General features: G+C 35.2%; 1 protein-coding gene across 3 annotated transcripts in view; it reads right to left on the bottom strand.

Moving 5' to 3' along the window:
- Window positions 1-20,759, bottom strand: part of TP53BP2 (tumor protein p53 binding protein 2) — a 76,380-nt gene that overhangs the window by 17,139 nt on the left and 38,482 nt on the right. For 2 of the 3 annotated variants that reach the window (XM_020982184.2, XM_078156297.1), the window contains exons 3-13: window positions 18,093-18,206; window positions 14,637-14,716; window positions 13,380-13,481; window positions 12,761-12,935; window positions 11,373-11,554; window positions 10,829-10,993; window positions 10,179-10,407; window positions 8,869-8,979; window positions 8,396-8,544; window positions 2,503-2,974; window positions 527-1,299 (exon numbers count right to left, since the gene is read on the bottom strand). In XM_020982184.2, coding sequence (XP_020837843.1) covers window positions 527-1,299; window positions 2,503-2,974; window positions 8,396-8,544; window positions 8,869-8,979; window positions 10,179-10,407; window positions 10,829-10,993; window positions 11,373-11,554; window positions 12,761-12,935; window positions 13,380-13,481; window positions 14,637-14,716; window positions 18,093-18,206 — 2,552 coding nt within the window. Of the gene's footprint in view, window positions 1-526; window positions 1,300-2,502; window positions 2,975-8,395; window positions 8,545-8,868; window positions 8,980-10,178; window positions 10,408-10,828; window positions 10,994-11,372; window positions 11,555-12,760; window positions 12,936-13,379; window positions 13,482-14,636; window positions 14,717-18,092; window positions 18,207-19,106; window positions 19,141-20,759 lie in introns of those variants that run through there. The other variant, XM_020982186.2, reaches the window with a different exon arrangement.

Below are 20,759 nucleotides of genomic sequence, written 5' to 3'. Positions count from 1 at the left end.
GGGAACTATATAAGTCAGAAATGGAAAACCATGTAGCTTCCACTCCATTGGAGACTAAGAAGGAAAAATGTCAATGACTGTTTACCAAGAAAAGGACACTATAATCTATAAAAGAAAAAAAATGCTACTTTTACACGCTGGCATTTAGTTTTTGTCTTCCCCTTGACCTGCCAGGTTTTCCCTGACTACTGGAATAGTTTCTATTTTTGGTTTTGGGCACTAGCAATCATATACTTGCCACATACTAATTAGAAAAGGTCTCGTTAATATCATTTTATTTTAGAGAACCAAAAATGGAGTCATATGAGTAACTGTACCCAAAATATTGCATCACATAAGTCTGAGTTTAGACTGGTTTCAGTTAATATAGCTCAAGCTCCCTCTCTTGTTTCCCCATATTTGAGCAATAAGTGAGTATAAGAATCATCATAATGGTAGAATTTAAAATCCTATAACACATTAGTATTTCTAAATAGTAAATACATTTTTTCAAGTTGTAAAAAATTAATAGTATCATACTACTTACAGGAGGCAAAGAAAACTGCCCAGTGATTTCAGGAGGGCGCATGCTAAAAGAATCCTCTCCTAATCCTTCTGGTTCTCCAGATGGGTATGGTGGGGGTGGATATGGTGGGTATTCCTCCAAATATACTTCGAGTGGGATGTTTACCTCTAAATTTGGTTCTTCTACATGAGTTTGATTAAGATTATTGGTATCTGGTATTCCCTCAGTCACACAATCAAGACCAGGAGAAGGCACTGATATTGCATTTTCATCTGTAATGGCACTTTCTACTTCCTCTGTGGAAACTGGTTCAGGAGAGAGGGAAACCACTTCCTTCTCTGGTTCTGCACTTAGATATGGATTCTGGATTTCAGCTGGGCTTTCAGGGCTGGCAGCCACAATAGCTGGTTTGGAGGAGTATGATGGAGTAGAAATAGTTTCCATGGCAGCTAGAGTGGTCCTCTGATACAAGAGTTTCTGAATATTTGGCCCATTTGGACCCTCTGGCTCTGTAATTGAGCTCCGTTTCTTTAATGGCCTTGGCGCATTTGACAATTTCTTCCGTAGGGCTTCCAAGTCGGCATCACTCTGATTTCGGTAAGGGTTAGATAAGAAGGGGAGTAATTTTGTTGGACTGAGTGGGCGAGGAATCCGTTCATTTTCGTGATTCTCCTGGGCCGAAGATACGGGTTCTGTTTCCAGTTCTGGACTGCCAGGTTTTCCCTGACCACTAGAATAGATATTTTCTGACTGTTGTTGGTTTTGGGCACTAGCAATCACTGGCTTGCCATATACTAATTAGAAGAGAAAAGGCCTTGTTAGTATGAACTAAACAATACAAAAAGTGACCAGTATCTGACAAATTAGCTGGAAATAGTTATAATACGTTACATGCTGACTAAAGCCTAGTTTAGTCTTACGATTTGACGAATGATAATGAATTCACTGAATTCGTCTTGACTTTCCATCCTCTTCAACAAATAGCTCTTAAAAGTACACCAATCAATGACTTAGACAAGACTCCCACTTCTATCCTGCGTCCAGTTCATAAAAGCAGAAAACACAATGCTTTCATGTGTCCAGATTAAATTAAATAGTGTATATTTTGTCATTCAAACCTTCCAAAATCACTCAGCCAGAATCATTCTATTTTGGCTCACAAAATCTTCATGAGTCCCAAGAACATGCACTAAAGTGGCTTCCTTTTTATACTGCTCTTTCCCAAATAATTACATTATTACTCTCAACACTGTAAATCTTAAGGAAGACGATTCCTACTAAAATAAAACACAAAGTAAAGAAAAAGAGGCCAAATATATTCTGCTCTTCCCTAAATAATTTCATTATTATTCTCAACACTGTGCAAATCTTGAGAAAGATTCTCATTAAAATAAAATACAAAGTGAATAGAAAGAGGCAGAATATATTCTGCTTCTTTTAAATCCACTGATTTGATTTCTCTTAAGTTCACCCTAATTTGTGTTAGGCTGAGAATAGCTGCTGCTTTTCATAAAACAATTAGCTACATTATTATTCAGATGAAACTTAATGGACATTATTATTGTCTATTAATCAGACCAGGTACTGGTACCATCTTATACTTAACAAGTTTTCGAAGTGCTTTTACAGACACTAATTCATTTCAGCCTTTGGGTGTTGATATCTAAGTTCTTAAGCTAAAGGTTTAACTGTCTAACTAATGGCTGCTTTCCTTATTAGTAATATTTCAGGCACAAAAAAGAGTATTATAAAATATACATACTCAGTCTAAGATACAAGTAACCAAAGGAGGATTAGAGTACACTCCTCCCTAAGGTCCCTCAAACTCTAGCATAGGATGAGTGTGTGAAATGATATCCCAAATTAGGACAGGAATCATCAATTGAGCAAACAATGAATATAAATATAACCTGCAAACTGCAAGTCACTGAATAAAATTAGACTATCAAGAAATGTTAGCACACTCTCTGCCAAAGGAAATGATTCTAGAATCTTACCACTTGAAAAATGAGTGCCTCGGGTATGTGTCTTGGTCAAAGCACTCTGCACAGCCTGTGGAAAGTTCTTTCCAGGAGCCTGCTGCTGGGTATACATGGAATATATTGAGCTTGCTGCAACAGTCTGTGGTTTCCGGAAGGGTGCAAGAGAGGTGTCTTTGGAAGGCTGTGGGGTAAAAGGCCGGACTGCTGCAGCCGGTGGACTGTCCTGCTTGAAATTTGGAGAAAGGGATTGGTCCTGGCCAGTTGAAGGTGCACTGGGAGGCAGGGCGATTCTCTGATGAAGCTGCTGTTGCTCTACTAATTTCTGTTTGTTTCCCCAGGACATAACACTTGATGGCAACTTCTGAAGATTTCCATCAGGCTTACCATCTGACCCTGGTGGACTGCTTTGTCCAAACGACGGCAAATTAATCTGTTTTGGTTTTGTTGGGACAGGTGGAGGAACTTTCCCCACACTTTTACTGGCAGTCTACAAAGCAAAAGACAGCCAGGTAAAATGAAGAACTACTGAGCCAGCTTTATGCTATATATCACAAGAGGTTCCTAGATAACCTAATACTATAGGAGACAATCATTCTCACTAAACAGTAAGTTACAATTTAAAATACCTTACATTTATTTATATGAAGTTTTACAAATGCTTTCACATATACAAAATAAGGTAAACAACACACAAAACACAGGAAAGAAAAGGTAGGTGACTGAAAATATAACCTTAGATGCTGGTAATAAAAAAGTTATCCTATTACTGCTAAAAGGCACATACAACTTGACATTTTGATAGAGGAAAAAGAATAATGAGATCATTTTTATTTCTAAAAATGAATTAAATGATATTTTAAAAATTCACATGTTGTGATTCTTTCTTATCACTTTCCCTTGCATTCTACCTCTCCCTACAAAAACCCAAGAGGCAGTCTTAAATACCAAAATTTTAAAACTTCATTTTCAAAGATGGTATCACCAATAGAGATCATGTGTGAAAATTAGACTCAAAATGAGCATCAAGGATAGCAGTGCAGTTTCTAAAGGGCCCAAAAGTATGATTCAGTCCATAAAACACTCAGTGAAGACAAGAATGTTGGACTGCCTAAGATAGATGATACATACCCAGAACAGAGCCAAGCAAGTAAACCACCTGTTCTTCAACCTTCTTAGCCTGCAGCCTACTGCTGTCTACCTGATTATCACTGACTACCAAGGGCAGGTTTGCAGCTATGGTACCTAGAGTCAAACTGAAGCCTGGAATCTAGAAAGCCCAGGAGATCAGTGATCACATCATTTCCCTGATCTAACTACACAGGGCCCAATTAACTTGAGGTTTTGTTTGTCAGTGTTTTGAAATTATTCTCCTCTTCCAGGTTTGTGATTTCAGGCAGTCCTGACATCAAATAATTCTTTGTCTTTTTTGCTTATATATTTTTCCAGTCTTGCATCCCAGATTGGGACTTTGTGTTAGGGCCAAGCTCTGTATCTTTCTGGTAGGCCTCTTGTGACCTTGCCTTGTTTTGGCCTGTCTTTTTTTTTTTGAGATCCTGCTCACTTCACTCAGCATCAGTTCATATAAGTCCTTCCAGGTTTTTCTCAAGTCTTCCTGCTCATCATTTCTTATAGCAAGAAAACATTGTACACAGTAACAGCCACATTGCATGATGACTGACTTTGACAGACTTAGCTCTTCGCAGCAATACAAGGATGTAAGACAACTCCAAAAGACTCATAATGGAAAATGCTATCCACATCCAGAGAAAGAACTATGGAGTCTGAATGCAGAACAAAGCATACTATTTGCTTGCGCTCTCACTCTCTCTCTCTCTTTTTTTGTTTTGTTTTGTTTCTTCCTTCTCATGGCCCCTCCCATTCATTCTAATTCTTCTTTACACCATGACTGATGTGAAAATATGTTTAATAAGAATGTATATCTAGAGCCTATATCAGACTGCATGCCATCTTGGGGAGGGGGGAGGAGAGGAAAGAGGAGAAAATTTAAAACTCAAAAGCTTATGGAAGTGAATGTTGAAAATTAAAAATAAATTAATTTTAAAATTTTTTTAAACAAAGAAAATGAGAGCAAAAGAGGGGGAAAAAACAAATTAAAGCTATGGAGGAAAGACGTGGAAAAAGAATTACAGCTTGGTACAAAAGATACAACATCTTACTCAAGTAGCAGACATCACGACAATTAGAAGAGACCAAAAAGAAGTTAATTATTCCATTAGACAAGAAGATATATTAAAATAAAATGGGGATTGAAAACAATTGAAAAAGTGAGAAATCTCTTATCAAAATGAGTTGACCTGGAGAACAGATCAAGGAGAGGAATTCTGAGAATCACTGGACTACCTGAAAGCCATGAACAAAAAACAGCCTGGATATCATATTCGAAGAAATAAAATAAAAGCAACCAGCTATAATGAACTGGAGAGTAAACTGAAAATACAGCTAGGTCCCAATTAGTGCAAATAATGAATTCTCTGAGGTTGGAATATTGGTGCTGAATATACTCTTATTTCATCCCTTCTGATCTTTTAGGTAAAGACAGGACACAGCAGAGAGGAAAAAAGGATAAGAGAATAAAGTGAAGGGAAATATACAATTAACAAACATAAAATAACTGTGAATGGGAATGGGATAAACACACCCATAAAATGGAAGAGGACAGCAGAATGGATTAGAAATCAGAATTCAATAATATGTTACTTACAAGAAATAGCTTAAACATAAAGATTCATTCAGAGTTAAAATAAGGAGCTGGAGCAAAATTTATTTTGCTTCAGCTGACGTAAAAAAGTAGGAATAACAATCATGATGTCAAAGCAACAGTAAAAACAGACTTAAGATAAACAAGGAAAAAAATACATTGAACTGAGTTATACCACAGACAAAGAATTAACCTCATTACTTAACATATATGCACAAATGACATAGCACCTAAATATCTGAAGAAAAATCTAAGCAAGTTAAGGGAAGGAATAAAGGGAAAAATTATAATAGTATAATGTACCCCCTTTCAGAGCTAGACAAATCTAACCAAAAAATAAACTAGAAAGAAGTTAAGGACCTCAAGAGTATTTAAGGAAAATAAGATACAATAGATTCCTGGTGATTTTTGAAAGGGAAGAGAAAGAAATACACCATTAATACACGGCACCTTTACAAAAACTGACCATGTATTAAAGCATAAAAAACTCACAAACAAATGAAAAAAAAAAAGCAAACACATTCTTTACTGATCACAATGCAATAAAAAAAATCTATTTCACAAAATTAAGGCCAATTAAGAAAGGATTAAAAGTTAAATAGAGGCTAAATAATTTAATCCTAAAGAATTGGTGGGTCAAAAACAAATAATAAAATGATAATGCAATTAAAGGTAACAATAAGAAAAAAACAAATCAAGATTTTTTGAGATGTAGCCAAAGCTGTCCTAAGAGGAAAATGTATATTCTAATCATTTTCATCAAAGAAAAAAATCAACAAATTGGGCATGTAAAATAAAACAAAAAAAATAACAAATTAAGAAACCCCAATGGACCACTAAAATAGAAATCCTGAAAATCAAGAAAATCAAGAAAATTAAAAGTTTAAAAGTCTGTGAATTAACTTATGAATAAAATGAGGAGCTGGCTTTTTAAAAATAAAATAAAATAAACCATTATCTAATTTGAATTTTTTAAAAAGAGATAACCAAATTACCAGTATCAAAAATTTTAAAGATAATTCACAACAAATTAAAAAATAAAGGCTATTACTAGAAAATATTGAGCCTATGTTAAAAAAAAACTGACAAATGCAAATGATGAGTATTTACCAAAAAAACCCCTCAAATTAAAAGAACATGGAGAATTTTTTTAAAACTATCTTAAAAAAAAGAAATGGAACAAGCCATAAATGTTTCCTCCCTCCCAAAACAAAACAAAACAAAAATAACCACCCAAGACCAGACAGATTTAGAAGAAAATTTTTAAAAATATTCAAAAAACAATTCCAAGTACAGAAACTGTTTGCAAAAATAAGAAGAGAGCCCAACAAATTCCTTCTATAATACAAATATAGACTTGATACCTAAAGGGAGAATCAAAACAGCAAAAGCAAGCTGTAAATAACATCCCTACTGAATACTGATATAAAAATTTTAAATAAAATGTTAACAGAGACTATAGCAATATAGCACAAAGACTACATATATACTGTGGCCAGGTTGGAATTATACCTGGAAAGCAGTATCAGTTTAATGTTAGGAAAATTATAAAGACAACTAATCCTATTGATAATATGAACAACAAAACATATGATTATACCAACAGATGCAGAAAAAGCTATCTAAAATAAGATATACCAATTATATGGGGATAAACTAGAAAGAGTTCCTTCCATTAAGATCAAGAATAAAGCAAAAACATCCATTGTCATCACTACTATTTGATATAGTGCTAGAAATGCTATCTATAGCAGTAAGACAAGAGAAATAAATTGAGGGGGGAAAGCACAGGTAAACAATAAACAAAACTGTCACATTTTGCAGATGATATTATGGTATATTCAGACAACCGCAGAAAGTTAACTGAAAATTAATTTTAAAAATTTATAACTTCAGCAATGTAGCAAAGTACAAAATAAATCCACACAAATCATCAGCATTTCTAATGATTTTCCCAGAAGGCAAAGATAAATTCCATTTAAAATAACTACAGAAGAATATGAAACGCTAGGAGTCTACCTACCAAAATATGCACAAAAACTATGTGACTGCAATTACAAAACACTATTTAAAGAAATAAAGACAAATAAGTAACTGTTATATGTTCATGGGTAACCTATGCCAATATAATAAAAATAATAATATTACCTAAATAAACTAACTTATCTAGTACTATACCAGTCAAACTACTAAATGATTACTTTCTAGACCTAGAAAAATAACAAAATTGATCTGGGAGATCAAAGGATCACAAATCTCAAGGGAATAATGAAATAAAGTGGGAAGGAAAAGGATCTAGAAGTACCAAATTTCAAACATAACTACACAACAAAGCAGTAACCATCAAAACTATTTGGGACTAGTTGAAAAAACTGAGAGGCTGATCAGTAGACCAGAACAGGTACACAACATGTAGAAGTAAACAAACATAGTTTCATGGTGTTTGACAAACCTTCTGATTTAAGTTAGAGTGGGATTCAGGGGGTGAGGGGTAGGAGTGGTAAGGACTCAATTTTTGACAAAAACTGCTAGAAAAACAAGACATAAATCAGGAAGGAAAACTTTAACCACTCTGAGCCTCAGCTTCCTCAGCTATAAAATGGGGATAATACTTGTACCTACTCAAAAGGAAGTTGTAAAGTTCAAGAGAATGAATGTAAAATGCTTTGTAAACTTTAAAATATTACAAAATGTCAACAATGGTTAATGACGTTACTTTCTGGTATTGAGAAATACATTACATAAACAAAGAATCAATCATCTAGGAATGTTAGAAAAAGAAAGTTTTAGAACAGGTGACCAAGTCATCCTAAAAACAGACAGAGTTACAGGAAGAGAGATGACTGTCATATACTCAAATCATTTTCCTGTATTCTACTTGTTCAAGGGAAAATAACAACTAAGGTTTTGTTATACGGCCCAATATCCATGAGGTTGCCAACAACAGTTAAAGTCTTTGTTCCCAGAATCTTCCCTGACCAATACAGAGTAAGTTTTCAACTGAGAAGTGTCTTCTTTGTGCTTTGTTCCTTCATCTTCCACTTCCACATCACTTGTAACCGGTACCTAGTACAGTGTTACACACTCTAGTTTTCAACAAACATTTAAAGATATGCATTCACTGACAGAAAGTTGCAATACAAATTCAAGATTTAGTATTACCATCATCACTCAAGAGCCTGTAAGTACCTGAGCATCCCGTAAAATATCTTCACTGCTCTGGTTTTTCCTTAACACACCAAAGGGTGATGGAGCAGCAGCTTGGTCTACTGTGTCAAACATTGAAAAGGGACGTACTTTCTTCTCTTTCTCCCTTAGTGGTATCTCCCCATCATCAACTGAATAAGAAAGGAAAGAATCTTAGTTAACATTATATGAAGTATTTTTTTACACAATACAATCATTTCTATAACGTCTTGGTGAAAGAACCTTTTTTCCTAAATGATTTTAAGTTAATCTAATATAAGGATACCATAGAAGCAATATCCAATTTTTTCAACCACTGAATGAGAAGGACTTGGAAAAAAAATTACAGGTCACAGTGTCACTATTTTAAATATACTTAAAAAACTATTAAAAAAACCACACATACACACTCCAGATCCTGGCAACTTCTACATGACCAAAATATAAAAGATGAGCACAAAAGAGCTGGAATTTACCTTGTTCAGCAGAATTCATTGAGTTTTTAGGTAAAGAGCCTGAGCCCTGGAGAGGAAAGAGATCTGTGTTTGAAGTACTCCAATCTTGGCCAGCTTGATGGACTTTAGAGCCTAGAATTATAGAAAAGGTGCTATTATTACTCAACACTTTGAATGCTTTTTAAAGGATCATTTTACAAGCTGGAATTTTACTTTCTAAAAATATAAAGGCTTCTTAGCTTTCAATTTCATAATTAAAACAAACAAAACTGAAATGTCTACCAATCACATGTGCATATAAATTACATATCATTTACATGATGATATACATAAATTACTCATATTAGATGGACAGTTAATTATTTTTATACGTAATCTTGCATTTTGGAATTAGATGTCTATTTCAGAAAAAATTCAGGATACATACTTTTCCAATCCATAGGGAAATATAACTGTTACAGAATGAAAAGGTTTTCTACTTCAAAAAAGGCCAAAGTTTAAATAATCAATTAATGTTTCATTATAAAATGTCTGTTTTCATCTTCGCCTCTCTAAAAATGGCCTGAAGGGATCTCCTTCCAAGTTTTGTGTATGCTAGAAAAACAGTACCATGTCAAAAGCACATAAAATGAAAAAGAACTCAAGAGATTTATTTAATCCATGTTACTTTAACAAATTCTTCACAGATAGGCTGATACAGACATTATATTCCATTCTATTTAAAAAGCAGCAATTTTGCCTTTTCCTTCCAAATGACAAGCTATAGATCTGTCGATCTATGACAAAATTTTTTCACAACTAGTAAAGACTTCAGGATAATGAACAATCTTTAGCTTCACTAACTTTAAGTGTAGAGATAAAAAACTTTATAGACTTTGATGATTGCTATTATTCCTTCCAGGGTCTTGGGTAAAAAGAGCTTAAATTAAAGGAAAGTTTCTTCTTCCAGTGTTGTCTCATCATCAAATCCCTAATTTACAACCATTCCTTTCCATCCAAAGATACATAGTGAGAATATCCCTGAAAACTCCCTGATGTACCTCCTATCAACAAAGACAAATCGGGAACTTCTCACTTCACTTATGATCCCTAGTGTAAGAATTCCCAAACACTGAAAATACCAACGAAAGAAAGCCAATTTCAACTACAATACACAGAATCAGGCTGTATCAACATTTAGCATTTTTGTCCACCAACAGAAGAGCCACAACTCCCTCCTCTGTAAACAATGTAAGCATATATCATGAGAAAACTTTTTTTAAAAAACTGAACAAAATTAGTCTAAGTCAAAGATCCAACTTATTCAGGAAACAAGAAATTATTCTCACTACCTTTTGCTTGTGAGACAGTCCCAGCTCTCATATTAGGTAGCGTTTGTGTTTTAAGCAGACTGTCCGATGCCTGCGTGGTTAAAGAGCCATCTGGAAAGGGTGCTTTCACCAGAAGTTCTGGCCGTGAGGGAATCCGTGGCATAGTGGAGGACTGAATGTAGGGACCTACTGCCGCCACCCTACTTGGAGCTGATACCACTTGCTGAGGAAGGTTCCCATCAGATGAAATCTGAACAAAAGCATTAACACATTTTCTTCAGTGATATATAATGTATCACATACTTTCTAAGTCAGAAAAGGTCATTAAAGTTGCAAGGTTCTTGATTAGAAATTAATTTCAGTTTCCAACTATATGCTGATTATGCAATAAAAATAAGGATCCAGAACAGAATGAAAGTGCCTTTGTAACTGACTCAACCAGAACACTAACAAACATCAGAATTACAAGCAGCACTATACAATTAGCAGCGCCAGACAGCAAAAGAAACTGGGTTTTTTTTTTTAAGTAATCCAGCACTAGCCGCCCTCCTTCCAGCCAAGCTGAACTGAGCTTTTCAACAGACTATGTGTGAAGAGGTGAGCTCTGGGGGCTCGCTGTCTTTTTCACCCCTCTCACCCCTTTTCACTGGGTCTGAAGCCCCTGTCCTTACTGGTCCATTTTCCTTCTGCTGCAGTGCTGCCTTCTTCTTCCACAGACGGTCCCGAAGCTCGTTCACACGCTTGTCCATGACTGCTACCTCTGAATTGCGCTTGTTCAAGCACTCCCTCTGTTGCTGCAGCTTGGCATTTTGCTCCTGATTCAATTTGTTTCTTAACTGAATAAAGTGAAGTGAAGAGAGAAAATGGTAAAGGATGGGAAGACAAACCTTTCAGATGGCAAAATACTCCCCAAAACATGACTACCTAAGTCTTGAGTAAACAAGTCCATTTTCCATCCTCTAGCCAACAGCTAACTGACACCTGCTCCACTTCTAGCTGCGGTCATGAGGAATACAGCAAATTTCCCACGTGGGGTGCTATGTTTTGTTTTTGAAAGGAGTACTTGTGTTTTGTTTTGAGTTTGGCTTTTTTTTTTTAGAAGAAACCACCAGATAACCAGTATTTCCTGCCAGTAGTCTATAAATCTCTATGCTCCTGCCACTGTGGTTTTTACATATAAATAGTGGTTCTACTTGTTTTTAATTAAAAAGTTACCTGCAGTTCCTTGTATAGTCGATCGAGTTCAGCTACTGCAGACTGGTTGTCATGGTATCCATCAATTCTACCATTCTTCAGCATCTCCAGTTGTCTGGTGAGTTCCTCAACTTTTGCCACAGCCAGAACCAACTCTCTTTGTTTCTGCTGGAACAAACTATTCATCTGTTCAATTTCCTCCACTAGAAGGAGAACAAGAACACAGTAGCAATGACTGAAACAAAAAACAAGAATGGATTCCTTTCCAAGCAGTTAGACCTCTGCAAGTCTGCTAATAAAAAGCAGCACAGTTTTTCAGAAATGTCTCAGAATTGACACTCCCAATTTATACAAAGAAACAAGTGAGACATGAAAATCTGCTATCATTACCTGCATATATCTTTTGCAAAATGGATACAGGTATACCCTAAATAAGGTTGTCCTGATCAATGACATCATCATAATGGCTAACTCATAATTAGTGGATTTTTCACAATTCATAATAATGATTAATGCACTAACCAAATGATACCACAAAGCTGTGAAACCCCACAGTAATGCTGTTTAATTGATTGCTCATTTATATCAGTTTCCATAGATCATTTTTATTCCTATAATATTGTTTTGGTGCAACTAGACAACATTTGCCCATATTAGAAAGAAATATTACTCAGTAAAAACTTAGTTCAAGTTCTGTAGAACTAAATTTATAAAAACATTTTAAGAGTAGATAGCAAATCTAATAATAATTGATGATAAATCAAAAAAGGCATATCTATAAGTAAAATCTGTAGACTTTTATTGCATATAGTCAAACCAAAAAAAAAACATCGAGAAGATTTAGTTAAAATATCTTTTCCAAAAATAGGTTTGCCAAAACATCCAAATCAGGTCTAACAAAATAATTATTTTTTAAAAAATTCAGAACAGCCACTTGTAAAAGGACAACTTGTCTCTTCTAACATTAATCTTCTGAATACAAAAATATTTTATTAATTTATATTTGCCAATAGTTTATGTAAATGTTTAGAGTAAAGATAAAAAAGCTGGGTCTTTGGAAGCTTATCACACTCTAAAAATAATACTATAAGCATTTGTATTGAGTTTTATTTTTTCCCTGTACTTCACATAATACTTATTTTGTCCATTCCTGTGATTTCATTGATGTGAGGACCACCGAGTGTTGGAAACTCAAATGAAATTTAGAATGTTGCCTGGGTTAGAGAGCTTAAGTGATGTGCCCATGGTCACAAAGCTGGTATATAACAGAGGCAGGGCTTCCTGCATACTTGTTAGTTTCCAAGGCTCTTTCTTCATCTTAGGTATAATAGGTGCTTAACCAGTATTTATTGTTGTGAATTATCTCACTTTGAACTGGACTGATATGGATTCTCTCACAGAATACGCACCTAGTTTTCCATTACTGAGTCTTTTCTGTTCTACATGACCCTTGAGGGCTCTCACTTTTTTCAACTTGGCTTCCTGATTCTCGGCAATTTCCTTTAGTCTCTTCAGTTTTTCCTGTTCTGCAGCTTGTTGCTGCTGGCGCTGATCTTGCTGCTTTAAAAACTTCAGGCGTTGTTCCTCAAGAAAGAAACAATGAATAGGCACGTTATTTTAGACAGGAAAATCACACGTTTAATGAACAGAACAAATGTTTAGATAGCAGGATTCAGAAAACACTGATTTTACTTCTTCTCTGGCAAAATTAGACCAAGGAAGAAATCTATCTAAAAGTAGGATTTTATAAAACTAGAGAAAGAAGATGCTATTATATCTCTTCTGGAAAACTGTTATGTATAACAATACAGAAAGCTACTCTTCTATTTAAATATCATGATTAAATGAAACTGGCTAAAAGATTAAAGGTTTATTTATGGTTTAGTAATTTAGCCAAACATTTTCCCAGAAAATAAAATCCAAAGGTTTGTTTATAATACACAAATTATTTTAAGGTCAAGTAATGACTTTCAGCCTAGAAGTTTGTTCTGCAGCTAATAAGCAATCCTGTATGTAAAAACGCATTACCTTGGTAGCCAGCATTTGCTGCTGAGCTTCAATCTGCTGCTGTTGGCGTGACGCCATCTCCTGCAGCTCAGCAAGAGTCATATCTATCCTGGGACTATTAACCTGCAAATAAAAAATCAAAACCCAACAAATTACACAAGGAGCATCTAGCTTCCCTTCTCGTGTGTTCTCTTAATCTTGCCTACAGTTTTAAAAGGTTTCATGTGAAAATTTACTATGGCAAAATGACTTAACCATTTATTTATCATAAATTAGACATGTTGGTGGAAACTCACAAGTTAATCTACAGGATTAACACTTAAATTTTTGAATAAGCTAAAAATTAACTCTGTAAATCAATTAACATAAAAATAGATTCACGTTAGAAATAATGTACCCATAGTTTGTGTCACAGCCATTCTTTCTACTGTATCAACTACAACATAAGATGGCAAAGACACCAAACCTAGTAATCATCACTTGTCTTCAATTTTAGTCTCTAGTATCCAAGGAATATTAGACTTAAGCAATACTACTACTAACAATAATAATAAATTTTACATAGCATTTCAAGGTTTTCCAAAGCATCTTAAATGAATGACTTTCATTTGAACCTTACAACAATGTATTATTACCTCATTTTACAGTGGAGGAAACTGAGTTTTGGCAAAGTAAAGTAACTTGCTCATGATCCCCCAGCTATTGAGTGTCAAAGGTGAAAGTCAAACTCAGGTCTAACTGAATCTAAGACCTTTTATTCACTATACCATTCTGCCTCTCACAGAAACAAATGTTGTTAAACTGGGGTCCATAAACCTGTGTTTTTGCTTTCATTTTGATAATTATTTCAGTATAAGTGGTTTCCTTTGTAATTAAATGCATTTTCTTTTATGCATTTAAAAACACTATTCTGAGAAGGGGTAAATAAGTTTCACCATATTGCTAAAAGAGTCCATGACATGAAAAAGTTAAGAACCCCTGGCTTAGGCTCTAAATTATAAAAGTTAAAAGCTAAGGCCTCCACTTACTTATTCCTTCCTAATACCATTACAAACAAACAAAAAAAAAGGAGTTAAAGAACAACTTAGATGCACCATAGGAGTTCAGTGCACCTATATTGGGTGAGAAAACAGTATGGTATGGAATAGCAGACAAAGGTAGAAGGCCTAGAGTTCTAATCTTATTGCTTATGTAACCCTGGCAAGTAGTCCTGCTGAGACTGACATTTGTAAAGTTTATAACATTATTATCACTGTAAACATTCAAATAAATACTTACACCATTCTCAATTCTTCGATCACTAGGAACTTTAACACCATTCCTTTTTGAGATAGGATCTTGAATCCTTGGTCCACTCACTAAACACAAAATTCAAAACTATACATTAAAACTAGGTGATAAAAATGTTATAAGTGAACTCATGTGTTTCTGCCACCCCCATTTCAACTGAATATATAAGATGATATTTTCAAATAGCACTAGAATAAGTCATCACAATTTGGTCCCATGGCAAACAAATTATTTGAAACCATGTATGATAGTGCTAGGTTAATGGTAGAAAAAAGTGAGAGAAAAAGAATAGTAACTAACTTGGAAAACTGTATAAGTGCATCTCTAAGGAAGAAACAAATCTATACTATGACACAATGCTTTAGTTCTTATTACTACAGAAGCATAATATACATATATACTCTTTTGACTAATGACTCAAACTTTCACCTTAAAATTTTCTGGGGTTGGGGCACCTAGGTGGTGCAGTAGATGGAGCACCGGCCCTGAAGTCAGGAGGATCTGAGTTCAAATCGGACCTCAGACCAAACACTTGACACTTACTAGCTGTGTGACCCTGGGCAAGTCACTTAACCCCAATTGCCTAAAAATAAAAAAATAGAATAGAAAAGGTTCTGGGGTTGACACTCTGTTTACTGAGTTACTCATCAGGAGCTTTGCCAGAGAACAAGGAAAATCAGTAAAATCCAAATTATCTTATCTTATACGCTTTAGCAACTCTTCTAAGATACAAGTAATGTGAAAGCTCAACGAAAATACATATTAAATTCTTAGTTTTGCATAGCCTGAATATGTCTTATGTGATAAAATATTTACCCTTTTCTTAGATAGCATTTATTCAGTACATCTATGCAACATATATTTCTGGAAAAGATCTAGCATACTACAGAGCTAATCAAATGAACAGAAAATGTAGTTACTTTCTCAACTGCGTTGACTAATGTGGACCAGTAAAGTCAGGTAGATTCAAAATTGTTTGAAAGACAGGATCCAAAAAGTAGTTATTAATGGACCGATGCCAACATAATAAGAATCTCTAGTAGAGTGTCTCATAGAGATTTGCCCTTGGTTCTGTGCACTTTTTTTAAAATCAATTATTTTGAACATTTCTTTTATCAATTATTTAGATGAATGCATAGATGTCATGCTTATCAGATTTGGAAATGACACAAAGTTTGGAAAGATAGTTAATACATTAGAAAAGTATGCAAGACCCAAAAATATCTCAACAAGCAAGGTCAATGGACACAATCTAATAAACAAAGTTTACTTGAGCTCAAACAAATATTAAGTTCCTAAGTTTAAGACAGAGAAGAGGTTTCTAAGTTCATTTTTGAAAAAAAGACATGGGGTTTTAGAGAACTGTAAATTCGATGCATGAACAATGAGACCTGAAAACTAAAAAGCTAATCCATCTTAAGCTTCATTGGCAAGTATAGTGCCAGAAAGAGGAAGGTGAAGGTCCCACTGTACTCTGCCTGGTTTAGCCTACATCTAGAATAGTTTGTTTGGTTCTAGACAATATGAAGTTCAAAGAATTACAAGCTTATTTTAAAACGTAGGAACTGAGGTATAGCTAGGTTAAGTGACTTGCTCAGGGTCACTGAGCTACTAAGTGTCTGCAGTCACATCTGAACCGAGGTCTTCCTGACTCCAGCGTCCTATCCATGAACCACATTTCCTCTGAATTACCTTTTAGGAAGTATTAATAAGCTGAAGAGAGTCTAAGGGGGAATAACCAGGCCTTGAGATCACAACTTTTGAGTATTAGCTGAAGCAAACTGAAATGTTGATCCCAAGGAAAAGATACATAAAGAGAAAATAAAATAGCTGTCCTTAGGAACGGTAGAGGGTATCAGATGGTAGCACTACAACAATGGGTAGAATGTGGTACAAAAGGAAAGGCACCTGGAAGTCAGAATTTCTGGCTCTGCTACCTGGTACTCACGCTACGCTGGTCAAGGCACTTAACATCTATGGTTCTGAGTAAATGCAGAATTGTACTCAACAACTTCTAATGTCCCTTCCTGCTAATGATTCCACAAAGTTGCCAAGAGGCAACAAATTATGGTTTAATATAAAGAAAAACTCCTTAACAATTAGGACTATTTGAAAACGGAATGTACTATCTCAGAAAGTAGTAGGTTGCCCATCACTAGAAGTCTTTGAGTTGATTAAGTCCTTGTGGAAAGCCAGAATTCGACTCCTGCCTCTGAAACAGATGTGGTATGTGACTCTGGGCAACTTCTTCACCCCTTAGTGTTCTAGGCCATCCGCCAAGGCTCTACAGTGAAGAAGTGATGTTTACTTGCACTAGTAGAGGGAGTTTCGACACCATGGACTTCCTATACCACGGGAGACACAGACCCAATCACTATCTGTCCAGTTGTAGAGAGGATTCCTGATATATTAATCTAGATGACCTTTGAGATCCCTTGCAACACTGGGATTCTGTGATCTTTTATATACTCATTTACATAAGAGTATTAAGCAGCAAAGACTTTTTTCGAAGCCATGGGTCCCAATTTATACACATTCTTGATCACATTAAGTGGGGACTTAGCTAAGTTGGAATAACTTCAACAGCACTGAGTCTTTCAAACTGCATAGAAAAGGAAAACTTTTTTTTAATTCAAGTTTATGAACACTTTGTGACTTTTATGTTTTCTACTATGAAAAAAGTTACGGTTTCCAAGATTTTATCTCTCACATTACATTACACTTCAACACAGACACACTGAAACTACATATAGTACTTCTGAAAGGTTAATCAATAATTTACATAGAGCCTAGTGAAAGAAGATATTTAACCTAGGAGACTAACTTGTGAAATTTAATTCATTCATCAGAAGATCCATGCAGTAATTTAAAAAGAGAAAGCAAATATAACTCAGGTAATGCATTAAGGTTTCCTGGCATAGATATCAGGTGAAAATGCATGTACCATTTAAAAACTATATTAATAAAAACAGGCTAATATTTTTTTAAAAACTAAATATTTGTCAAATAAAACTATAGTTACCACGTCACATTTTTAACTATAAATGTATCAGATTCCTAACACATACCACTTGCCCATATTTACTGATTATATTTTTAGCAACAGTGAAATTTAAGTCTTCTTTCTAAACAAATACTAAGACAGGTAAACTGCCTTTTTTACTCAATAGAGGCATAAATCACAGTTTTACAACTTCTCTATTACAATATAAAACACAATTTAGTCTTGAATTAACTCTACCTTCAAATGTCCATAATGAAATCTTCCAACATTTCAGGGTATACAAGAATATATGATCCAGGTAAGACTACTCCAAGTCTTCTCTTAGACACTCACCTTAACATTAACTCCAGAAAACCAAAAATCAAACAACAGCTATTAATTCCTTCCCCAATTATCAGATGTAGATTTTTCCAAACTATGATTTATAAGAAATCACCTACCCGTATCCCTGCTAGGGGGATGTTCATGGCGAAGAAAGAAACGAACTTCACTTCTCTGGACTCCAAGCCGCTGCAGAACATCAAACATTCTCTCATTATCAGCAACTGGATGTTCTTAAAGGAAGAGGGAGGAAAAAAGATTTATAAAAGGGTGTTACGTGCAACAATAAAAATAAAAGAAGACAATTCACTATTCATGCTTCACCTATACAAAGTTCCATAAAAGGAAATTAATAAGATCTTGAGGTAAGAAAATAAACACAGAATTTTAGAAACAGGTTCTGAACCTGTTTCGTCCCCAACTCCTCACTCTCTCCACCACCACATATCCAATCAGTTGCCAAATCTTGCCATTTCTTATCTCGACATCTCATGTCTGTTTCTTTCTCTCCACTCACACAGCCAACATCTTAGATCAGATCATCAAGTCTTGCCCCGACTACTGCAAGCAATAGCCTTTTAACTAATCTTTCTGCCTCGAGTCTTTACCTACTCCAGTACATCCTCTACAAAGATACCAAAGTGATTTTTCTAAAGCGCAGGTCTCATCATGTCACTTCTCTATACCAACTCCAGCAGCTCATCACTTTTTGTTTGTTTGTTTTTGTTTTTTTTAATTAGGCAATGGGGTTAAGTGACCTGCCCAGGGTCACACAGCTAGCTAAGTGTTATGTATCTGAGGCCACATTTGAACTCAGGTCCTCCTGACTCCAGGACCGGTGTTCTTTCCACTGCGCCACCAGCTCTTATCACTTCTAAGACCAAATATAAACTCCTCTCTTAGACATTCAAAGTTCTTCATAATCTAGACTCAATTATGTGTCTCATTCCTAATCTCTAGCTTCCAGAAGGAGAGGTAGGATGCCTTCCATTTTTCAGCATGCATCTCCTGCCTGTTCTCTAGCCTCCTGTGGGAAGAGGAGAAGCGCCATACCATTCTATCTTACTGGTTTTCAGTTGCTGAAATGTGGAGAGAGAACCCCATTCCATCAAGTTTCCAGCTTAGTCTCCTACCTGGAAGGAGAGTATCACCACTCCTTATGCACCAAGTTCTTGTCCCCTTGTCTCAACTGCCCAAGGCTCTGAAAGGACTCTAACCTTAGTTCATAATACTATTGACTTTGAAAATCTCTCTAAATTTCTCACTTAATGATTAACAAACTTCCAACAGGTTATACAGTGATTCTGAAGCCCTGTGCGTCATCAACCAAACCCCAGTCCCCATTAAGCATCCCACTGTACTTTTTCAATTACTATAATTTTTTTTAAACTTAATTTTATTTTCAGGTATGAATTCTCACCCACTCCCACTCAGAAAGCAGGAAAAACAAAATATATTACAAATATGTAGTGTCATGCAAAACAAATTCTCACATTAGTCATATCCCCCCAAAAATACAAAAGCTTCAGTCCGCACTCTGAGTCCATCACTTCTCTATCTAGAAGTGCACAGCAAGTTTCATCATGAGTCTTCTGGAATTATGTTTAGTCATCGTGTTAATCAGAATCCCCAAGTCTTTCCAAGTTCTTTGTCTTTATAATATTGTTGTTATTGTATACATTTTTCTCCTAGTTCTGCTCACAAGTCTTCCCAGGTTTCTCTGAAACCACACCCTTTATCATTTCTTACAGCACAGTAACATTATATCATCCTCATACACCATAACCTGTTAAGCTGTTCCTCAACTACTGGGCACCCTCTTAAGTTTCCAATTCTTTGCTACCACAAAAAGAACTTCCATAATATTTTTTCTGGTACATAATGAATCCTTTTCCCTCTTTTTATGGTCTCACTGGGGTAGAGAGCTAGCAGCAGTACTACTGAGTCAAAGGCTATGCACAGTTTAATAGCTTTTGAGGTATGGTTCCAAATCGCTTTCCAGTATGATTGGATAAGTCCACTAACAGAGCATTAGGGTAATTGTTTTTTCACTGCTCTTCCAGCACTTATCATTTTTTTTTATCAACTTAGCCAACCCAATAGGTGTCAGGTAGTACCTCAAGAATAGTTTTAATTTGTATTTCTCTAACTATTAGTGATTTAGAATATTTTTTCACATGGGTATTCATAGCTTGATTTCTTCCTCTGAAAACCACCTATTCATACGCTTTGACCATTTATCTAATGGGGAATGGCTCTTCTTATAAATTTGAATCAGCTCCCTATGTACCTTAGAAAGGAGACCTTTATCAGAGAAACTTAATTCAAAGACTTTTCCCCAATTCCCTGCTTCTCTTGTAATTTTAGATGCACTAGTTTTGTTCATGTGAAACCTTTTTAATTTTATGTGTCCACTTTACTTTCTGTGAATCTCTTATCTCATGTTTGGTCGCTGAACTCTTGCTCTGCTCATAGATCTGACAGGAAATTCTTCCATGCTCCTTTAAATTGTTTAGAAAGTTTTTATGTCTAAATCATGTACACATTTGGAGCTTATCTTCATATGTGATATGTTAGTCCATACCTAGTTTTTTCCAGTTTTCCTAACAATTTATGATATGGAATGAATTCTTACCCCAGTAGCTAGGATCTCTGGGTTTATCAAACACTAGGCTACTGTGCTTGTTTGCTTCTAATCTGTTCCACTGATCAACTTCTCTATTTCCTAACCAGTACCAAATTGTTTTAATAATAATAGCTAGTATTTATATAGCACCTACTATGCA

Source organism: Phascolarctos cinereus, unplaced genomic scaffold (genome assembly GCF_003287225.1).
Source record: "Phascolarctos cinereus isolate Bilbo 61053 unplaced genomic scaffold, phaCin_HiC Scaffold_5;HRSCAF=322, whole genome shotgun sequence".
Taxonomy (NCBI): domain Eukaryota; kingdom Metazoa; phylum Chordata; class Mammalia; order Diprotodontia; family Phascolarctidae; genus Phascolarctos; species Phascolarctos cinereus.
The sequence above is the reverse complement of the archived record's forward strand: the minus strand, read 5'-3'. Positions and strand labels throughout refer to the sequence as shown.